At 48.0% G+C, this 9,490-nt stretch overlaps 1 protein-coding gene and 1 long non-coding RNA gene across 2 annotated transcripts in view; one reads left to right on the top strand and one right to left on the bottom strand.

The window, feature by feature from the left end:
• LOC109373513 (uncharacterized) overlaps positions 1–3,033 on the top strand; it is a 50,623-nt gene extending 47,590 nt beyond the window's left edge. The window contains exon 8 of the long non-coding RNA XR_002122241.1: positions 148–3,033. This is a non-coding gene — a long non-coding RNA (uncharacterized LOC109373513). The remainder of the gene's footprint in view (positions 1–147) is intronic.
• A 10-nt stretch (positions 3,034–3,043) lies between these two features.
• Positions 3,044–3,900, bottom strand: LELP1 (late cornified envelope like proline rich 1). The gene has a single exon (XM_019627302.1). The coding sequence runs from the start codon at positions 3,371–3,373 to the stop codon at positions 3,044–3,046; it is 330 nt and encodes a 109-aa protein (XP_019482847.1). The 5' UTR covers positions 3,374–3,900.
• Between the last annotated feature and the right edge of the window lie 5,590 nt (positions 3,901–9,490).

Genomic DNA, 9,490 nt, shown 5'->3' on the forward strand with positions numbered 1-9,490 from the left:
GCTAATCACATTCCAGCCATCTACCCGGAACGGCCTTTGATCCCAGCAGTTCCTGGGAAAGTAGCCATTACTAGATGTCTATCTTCAGTTTCATTTACATGGGAGAAAAGAAAATAAATTGGCAAATGGATGTCTTCATGTTCTCAGAGCTGGCCTCCACCCAGTTTGTGCCCAGAGTCCTCAGAGGCTCCTGGGAGGGCACCAGCCCCTGACAGACACTGCCCTGGAGCCACTCGGAGGCCTGGGGCCGAGTGACATCTTACACCTCCAAGGAAGGCATCCAAGGTGGGCACCTGTGCATGGCATATTTTCAGGTGTAGGGAGGCATTCTTCCTTCTCTTTTCTTTTTTGTTCATTGAACAAATGAAAGGACTTGGGGGGGGGGTCTCAGAAGTAGTGATATCATTTTCTTCCATTACAAAATAAAAGCCTATGAATGAACATCCATAGACTAGTGAAAAATAAACACATTTCACTGGTTACCCATAAGTCCATTGTTCTAAAATAACTAGAATGCTCACAGATTTCCTTCTATTTTACTATCGTATTGTTAAAAAAATGCTTTTGGTTAGACATAGTTGCTTTATGCTATTATGCATTCCACTGGGGCCCTGCTTTTTTCCCTTTTAATACATTTTTAACAGTTGCGTAATGTTCCGTCAAGGAATAGGCCCAAATTTATTTAATCAAATCACTGTTAGATATTTAAATTGTTTCTAGGTCACATGGTGGTAATCAGCTTTCGTTTTCCATTTTGGAATTACTTTTCTTTGCACAGATGCCAAGACGTGGAACAATTGGGCCAAAGGGTTGAATCATTTTATGCTTGTGAGCCATTTTTCCATATTCCTCGAATTCTTTTCTCAGAGGGTTTTTGCCTGTTTATGTTCTCACCACCCCTGGCACACTCTTTAGCCCTGGGATCCTGGGATTTGTTATTTAAAAGTGATCATTAAATAGTGACAGAGGAGGTCTCACGACTGCTCTATTTCTTTTCTCCCTTCCCCCCTTTCTTCCTTTTGATTTCTAGTGAGTTGGAAGTTTTCCGCCTGTTAGCAACAGCTGACCACAGGCCCCCTGATGCCCTAAACTAGGCTTCCAGAAGTTTCCAGTGTCCAGGAGGCCCCCCTCTGACGGCCCTAGAATATGGGTGCCAGGCTTGCAGGAGACCCAGAGACCCCAAGGGCCTCTTCGTGTCTGAGAAAGTAACTCATAGTTTTCACATCTGGAAATGGTGGGTGTTACTCCCTAAGGGCCTTGTCAGCTCTTGTGTCCTAAACGCCTGCTCCTGCGATGACCTGGGCCTGGTGGGTGGGGTTCCTGGGTGTCTCCTCTTGGGCACGTTTTGGACTCTCTGTTCTCACTGTACCTTTTGTTGCCCTGACCATCTTCCAGACTCAGAGGACGGAAAGCTGCCTGTGTGCCACGATCCCCCAGGGAGCCACCCCAGATTTGGCCCCTTGTTACGTACTGCGACAGCAGACATTCCTAAACCTGTATCCGCCGGCCTGTTGTGGGCTGTCATGATGTGTCAGCTTTACCTGGGTGACAAAGCTCTCATTTACCTGGTCACAGGGCTGGGCTCATGCCCTTCTAGCCATCAGCTTTCTTTCCTGGAAATTAGAGGAATACCCTATGTCTAACCCCTCAACGAGCTAGGTGTGCACCTGGCCAAGGGCCTTACCACGTGGAGGGGCCCCAGGAGGGGAGGAAACCGACCCTGAAGAAGAGTGGAGAATGGCCAAGACCATGGCATTGGGCCCGCGCTCTGAGGCCCTGCAGGTCTGATTGCTACAGTTCTCTCTTTAATCCTGTGACCCACTCCCCATCCTAATATCCTGTCGGCCAGGTGAACTGGTAAGTCCCCTTTTGTGAATTAAGCTAGTTTGACGTACACTCCTTGAGCTGCTCATAAATCACCCCACTAACACACTTCCCGAGAACGCTTTTCCTCTTTATTCCTACTTGAGGTCCTCCCAGATTTATCCTTTCTTATTTTGTTTGTACGTACGTGTTTCTTTTGAAATGTTTTAGATTCAAAGAAGGCTGCCAAAACAGAGGTCCACTTACCCTTCACTGAAACTCTCCATGGTGACGTGTGACGTAACTGTAGTTCAGTGTCAAAGCCGGCCAACTGACGTCAGTATAATCCACCACTCCTTTTTTATTTTTTGGGAGAACACCTAGCCGTGCTTACAGGTACAAGAAGCTAACTGCTGCACTCAGGACATTTACAGCCAGATGAGGAGCAGCACAGGTATGACGTCTCACACCTGGGCAGGTACAGTGTGCTCCCCTCACCGTGCACTCGCTACGTCCCAGTAAACCAGGCACTTGGCGTTTAACTCCTCAAGCCTCATGACAGCACTCGTAACACCATCGTTCTTACATGATCGTTCCTTTTACAGAGAGAAGGAAACAGCGGCTCAGAGAAGTTAAGCAGCTTGCTGAAGGTCACAAAGTTGGTAGGGAGCGGAGCTGGAGTTTGAACCCACGAAGCCTGTTTTCAGGGTGCTCAGCCCAGCACTGTGCCATTGATGGGATTACGTGCAAGGGGAGGCTTCGTTTCCTGGGCCTTTCTGGACCTTCTCTAACGCCCCACTCCTCTTTCTTTCTCGTGCCCGCTTGGGTCCCCGGGCTTAGCCGCTTTAACAGCTCTATTTATGGCCCTCCCAGGCTGTGCTCTAACGGGGAGGCGTTCCCTAGGTGCAGCCCCCAGAAGACACCACTTCCCTCTATGCAGCAGGCAGTGCCAGGACAACACCATTTTCAAAGATTGTTGGTTTTGGAGGGCCAGGTCCTAGCCTCACTCCCCAGGGATCGTTTGTGGGTGGTTTAGTGCTGGAAACCAACAAACAGATAAACCAAAAACTGCCCAAAACAAAACAAAACAAAACAAAACAAAAAATCCAAAAACCAAATGCCGGAGGAAGAAAGCCTTGCGCAGCAGAGGGACACATTTACTTGTCAGCTCATGGCTTTAGCTCTCAGCCTCGGGTGGTGAACGTGGTGGAGGTGGGAGCTGGTTGTCACTGTTGGTGCCTCACTCTGGGGGTGGGCAGGGCGGTGGGCATTTAGGAGGACAGGGTTTGATGCAGGGTTTGGGAGCCGGGCATGGGCACGGCGCAGGGCACGGGCACAGCGCAGGGCATGGAGGGCACGGAGTGCATGGCCGGGGGCCTGGAGGGGGGCATGGGGGGCACTTCGGTGGTGCCGGGCACTTTTCCCGTGGGCACTTTTCCGAGCACCGTTGCAGCAGCTTCTTTAAACAGCTGGGCTGGCATTTGGCCTCACACTTCGGTTCACAGCTGGGGTCACAGCTCTTGGGCTCGCTCTTGGGTTCACTAGGTTTATTCTGATCATCACTCGACATTCTTCCTTGATTTTCTGGGCCCTGCAAAGAAACATGCGCCCGTTTGTATGTGGGTGACCACACTGCAAAGTGGGAGAGGACCCACCCGTGTGGCCTTCCTCCTCACCTTCTGCCCATTCTTGTTCTTAAGAAAGTCTTTCCTGCTCCCTTCAAAACAGTCATGGGGATTAAAAGTACAGCACAGGGAATATAGTCAGTAATATTGTAGTGACTGTGTATGGTGCCCGTGGGTACTGTTCTAATCAGGGGGATCAGTTATAGAAATGTCTAACCACTATGGCGTACACCTGAAACTAATATAAAATAATATTGAATGTCAGAAAAAAAAATCCTTTCCCAGGATGTGTTTAGGCTCTAGACCAAATTCTCATTTCAGGGCCATCCTCTTGTTTTCGTAGTGGATTGGTGACTACAGTCCTTGATCTGTCCATTCTTTTCATGTACTCATCTCCATTCCACAGTCCCTAGCAGGAGTTCTTAACCCAAGAACCTAGGACCACCCCGCCAACCGTAAGAACCATATTTAACGAGGTCTGTATCAATATCATTGGTGTCTCCTGTAACTTCATGTGTTTTATTTAATTCACTTAAAGAGTTCATGAGTTTGTTTGCTTTGTTTTTTTTTTTTTTTTTTTTTTTTTTTTTTTTTGCTGAGCCATCCTGCTACCTGTTGGCAGCTCAGCGGCTGCTCAGCTCAGGCTGGGACTCGAACCTCTGTTGCTCAGAGCTCAAACTCTTGAGCGAGCTCTTAACCAACTGAGCCACTCGGCCGGCCCTAAGAGTTCATGAGTTTGATGAGACTGCTAAAGGCATCCCTGGCACAAGAAGTGTTTTAAAGAACTCCCATAAGGCCACTGCCCCGTTGCTCTGGAGATGGATTGGGAGGGCATATTACTGAGCTTGGGGACCCAGGACACTTCTTTCAGTCGCGTGTCCAGCCTAAGCCTTCAGAACCGTGAGAATCGCTTTCTTCACTCGAGGACTGGAGATGGGAAAATGGTTGAATCGCTATTATGGCTGGTCTCCCATGGACCACGCGAGGACCTCTTCTCCCAGTGACTAGGATAAGAGAGGAGGTGGTAAACTGGGAAATTCTAATTTCTCTGAAAATATGTTAGAGCCACAAAATATGATTTTTAAGTAGGACTTCCTTTTTCCCTCTGTTGAGCTTTGCCCTGAGCTAGGTCTTCCTCGATGGACAGTTTGAGTTCTAGATACAGACAGGGATTTTCAGTCTCTTGCGAGTAGGATCTAATTGGCACCGTTTGATTTCTTTTAACAATATAAAAATACAATTTTATCTACTTTAGTCTTAAGAGCAGAATGGCTCCCTGGAGAGACAGATTGTTTAGTTGGACTCCAAAATTGTTAAGAATCTCTCTTTCAGATAAGGCGTAGCTCAGTTCTTGCTACTGAAAACGAGAGGAAGCCTTCACCTGAGCATAGCCATCAGCGAACCCTGCTCAGCACCTGGAGCGCTGTAGGTCACTCCCAGGACAGGACAGGTAAACTTAAGGGGGGCATTTCCAGTTGTAAATGCAACTCACCCCTTTGTGTTGGCAGTGAACTTGACAAGTAGTCGAGTGAGGTGGATGGGATGGCTGTGCTTGGGAAGGTGGAATTTCCCTCTGGTTCCTCTGCCCTGCTCTGAGGAAGCCAGGGGTGGGATGAAAGGGGAGCCCCACTTGTGACCTCATCACTGCATCATGAGGTGGTGATTGTTGTGTGACTCCAGAGTTCCCAGCTCAAGTCAAGTCCTTGAACAGGAGAATGGACTGTGATCACTCACCCCCTTGCTGTCTCATCCCCTTCCTGGGTCACTCAAAATTCATGCTGGTGAAATCAGACCATGGTAAAGCCTACAGAACTCTAAGGATAAGGGGTCTGGTTGTTGCTAGGAGCACTAAAGGGGTCTCTCTTTCCTCCCCCAGCCTCTCCAATTCTAACTCCTTTGAACTTGCCTCTTCCCCCCCTTTCTAGGACACTGTCTTTGGATTGATGACAGCCATTTTGACCCTGCTTTCCTCCCCATTTTTCTAATATGAGATCCTGAAACTTTTTGTTACCACCACACTCCCCGGCCCAAGTCCAAGGATTATTTTAACTCTTTTTCTCAATGTCTCTGCCTAGAATTTGCTGTTTGTTGGACTCGGCGATTTTTTTTTTCATGGAGGGTCTGGCCACCCCTTGATACCCAAGGTCAGTGCTGCGTATTGTAAAGAAATTGAGTTTGATGCTTCCGACTGTCCTGACCTACTGGGTTAACCGCAGATCCTGTCTTAGAACACAAAGGTTTGCTCTCAGAAAGTTTCTTCCTCACCTTTCCTAAGTCCTGGCCAGTGGGTCCTTGTGGCTGGAATAGGGGTTTGTCTGGGGTGGTAATAGGAATTGGCGTGGGAAAGGTAAGTGGGACTCAGACACGTAATGCCTTGAATTTAGCTCCAGGAAGCTCATCTTGGCATCCATTCTCTGATGAACCAGGAGTGACTTTTGGTTCAAATTGTGGTATGATCATATTTAAGATGTTGAGAGATATTTCTGAAAGCAAAGTGTGAGGTAGATTGGGGGAATGGAGTGGTAGACAGCTGAGCAAGCCTGTTGCAAAGAAATTATAAAAATCTCCAAGGCTGAAGGAAGGCAGTGGTAGTGGTAGAAAGACGGTGCCGATGAGGGGGACATTGTCAGAGAGGCAAATTGATGGGATGTGGTTAATAGAAATTCAGAAGGAAATTAGGCAGATGACTTCTAGGTGTTTTGGGCGCTATGGGCACTGAGGAAACAATAGGTTTGTGTTAGAAGGTGATTTTGAGTCTGAGAATGTCACGTGTGGTTACAGTGTAGCATCTTATATGGTTACGGACGGGACCTTGTGCCACTGGGCAGACCTGAGACCTTGAGTTCATTTGAGTCCAACACGTGTTTACTGAGTAGATGAGGGTGAGCTGGTCCAGAGGGAGGATGGGGGAGAGGTCTTGGGGAGGGTGGGGAACCCCAGTATAGGGTTTATTTGGTATTCCCAGTGGATAAAGAATGTCATCTACAATTGAAACCCAAATGAAAGAAGAGGGTGGGTCAGAATTTAGCCCCCTGCCCTGCCGGTTAATTGGTATGAGCCCCACTGTGCGCAGACCACCCGTCTCTACTCATTTTCTTTCCTCCATCACTTTGAGCTCTGTCACTTCAGATCTGTTGAGAAGCAGTTCCCACACACACCCATCCCAGGGGACCCAGTTCCACCTGCTGTGCAGCTCTGGACCAAAGCTCAGTAATTGGGATAAAGTCATTTGTGACGGTGGTGTCAGAAGGTGTCGTTCTTTCTACTGGCTGTTGTCTGGCTGTTGTCACCTTCCTCTCTCTCTTTTCTTCTCTCCCATTTCTTGCTCAAGAAATTCCCACTGAACGGAAGGATGACATCATCCACTGGACTGTCACCAGGACACTTGTCCATCATGTTTTCAGTCTCTAAAACCTTCCTTCAAAGGTCCAGCCTCCTGGCAGTGTTACGTTTAGTATCCTAGCTATCAGCCTCACCTTTGGCTTAGGGTTTTGTTAGCAGCTGGTTGGCAGCAAGGTGCTACTGAGATGAAACACAGACCAGGCTTCTTGGGCTGCTGGGTCTCAGGAGGAGAGAGGCTGGAAGGGGAGATGGGTGGGTTTAAGAATGAGGGTCCTGGAGTCAGATCTGTGGGTTCAAATCCTGCTTCCATCCTTTCCTTACCAAATGGCACCTGGTAATTGACTTAACCTTTCACGTCTCAGTTCCCTCATCTATCAAGTGTGATAATAATGGTACCTATGTTAGCTGCATGTCTGTTAATATGTAGCTTATATTAAGTGCATATAACATGCCAGGCACATTTGTAAGTGCAGAGCTTACTCTCTCATTCATCACACCGCCTCTCTTTGCTCATAGGCTGTTGTGAAGATGAAGTGAAATTGTACATGTGAAGAGCCCCCAATAAATGGTCACTATACATAGGAGTTATTATTTTTGTCAGGGCTTTCTTGGCTCTGTCATCCCTTGGCTAGCTGGACCTCTCTGCGCTCTCTCTCTCTCTTTCTCTCTCTCTCTCTCTCTCTCTCTCTCTCTCTCTCTCTCTCTCTCTCTCATTTTCTGTTTTTGGCCCTGAAATCCATCTTTCTGTCATTTTCTCCCCGCCTTCCAGCCAGAGTTCCTGGTGGTGTTCATGGGAAGATTAGCTATTTCAATATTACCTGTTAACGAATGATTTCAGTTCGGAAGGGGAGCTGATAAATAAGTGTTATTGGAAAAAGACAGTAATTTAAACGTTTGCTGAGGCCAAAGAAGTCAGCGGCCCATTCAGTGGTTCCCCTGTGCGGGCCTGCAGGCCCCGTATGTCCCTACATTGGACCAGGCCAGGGAATTCTAGGTGTCAGCAGTTTTAACTTCACTGGGATCCCCCTCTCTGTTTTTTTTTTTTTGAAAACAAAACAGAGAAAAAGGTCAAGTCTTTCTCTTTTTCTGTCTTTTTCTCTCTCTCTGTGTAATTCTTGTTGAATAAGCAGGACTCACAGGATGAAGTCAGAAAACAACTCGATTTAACACCCTCTCTGTGGGGCTGGTCCTTCCCGTGTATATGCCATGAGATGGGGCCTCCTGGTGGGACCTCTGACCGATGCCATTGACCTTTAGGGTCGTGCTTAGACAGTAAGAAGCTTTCTGGTCCCTTCTAGTTATAAACACGATCTCATTTCAGGAATCAGGAGGTAACTTTCCCTGGAGGTTGGCTTGCTGTTTCTTTGCCACTTGGGCCCAGGAAGGAGAGCGTCTTTACCATCTGCCGTTTGGGTGGGAGGCTGAACTCTAGGGACGTGCTTGTTCTTTGCTGCCCATAGCAGCCCTTCCGCAAAGCGAGGGAGTGAGTTTACTGATTCTTCCAATTGTTGGGATTCTCTGTTCCAGCGAGTCATTTGGAAACTGGGGGAATGACCCCAGGATTGGTTTCGGTCCTACTGACTGGATTCCTGGGTAAGCACAGGTCAAAATTCCAATGATCACTGGACTCTGATACTCATTTAGGTGGAGACCTGGCTGCTTTACCGAAGCATTAAAGCTGTTGGCTTGACCAGTAAACGGAGGCTGAAACCCTAGGAGGACTTTCGTATCTCACATCTGTGTTATTGTGTCATCTCAGGCTCAGGGACCCTGGAGCCCTGCCCCGCAGTGACCCACTCGTCCAGCAATTCTCAAAATGTGAGGCTCGTGGGGGTTCCCAAGATGTTATCAGTGGGGTCTATGAGTAAAACCTGTTTTTACAGTGATGTTAAGGTAGTGTTTGACTTCTTCACGCTCATGGAGTCATGAATACACTGCAGAAATGGCAGAGACGACGTGGCATGTGGGGACATTGCTCTGACAGCCAGAGCACTGTTACTTGTGTATAATGTGTTTTGGAATCTTCAGTTTTCATTTTTAATACGAGAAATACCAATAGATAAAATTCACTCTCCACCCCCCCCCACCCCCGGCCATGGTGAGTCCTTCTCAGGAAAGGATGGACGCTGAGTGTAGAGGTGCGCTTGGGGTCAGCTGGCGCTCCAGGGTCCTTCCAAGGGCTTCCCGCTGAGCCTTTTGCGGCCCTTCTCAGTCCCCAATTTGACCCTCTGTGGCTTTCTCCCAGCCCCAGCAAGAGGACAGAGACACGCCAATCAGGGATACAAGTTTTTTTTTTTTATTGACAAACAGGGAAGAAGGAACATCGCAGAGCATGGAATACTTTTACTGGATTCAAGGTCCAGAGGGAGGGGTGAGCTTTGTTAGGGGTTGTGGAAATGATGAGGGAGAAAATACAGACAAGAACCCCATTGCCTTCACTAAAGAGTGTGCAGCCGTGCTGTGAAGAACTCCGTACATTTTTCGATTGATTGAAACAGTGTTCTTGTTTGCATTTTTCAACCATGTTTGCTCCTGGAAACCTTTATGAAGTTGTCGAATCCCAGAAAGGCCAATGGCTGAGCATGAAAAGCCGTGTCCTTGTAGTGATCTCATATGACCAGCAGGGGGCAGCGTGGTAACGGGCGCCGCAGCTGGAAAATCCCACTTGGTCCTGAGCACACAAACAGGTCTGGCATCTAGTGAAGGTTTTGAGAACATGG

This window comes from Hipposideros armiger, unplaced genomic scaffold, assembly GCF_001890085.2.
Source record: "Hipposideros armiger isolate ML-2016 unplaced genomic scaffold, ASM189008v1 scaffold_729, whole genome shotgun sequence".
Lineage (NCBI taxonomy): Eukaryota > Metazoa > Chordata > Mammalia > Chiroptera > Hipposideridae > Hipposideros > Hipposideros armiger.

What these genes read in the sequence shown, in the direction of transcription:
- LELP1 (XM_019627302.1), bottom strand. Translation starts at nt 3,373, where the DNA reads ATGTCGAGTGATGATCAGAATAAACCTAGTGAACCCAAGAGCGAGCCC.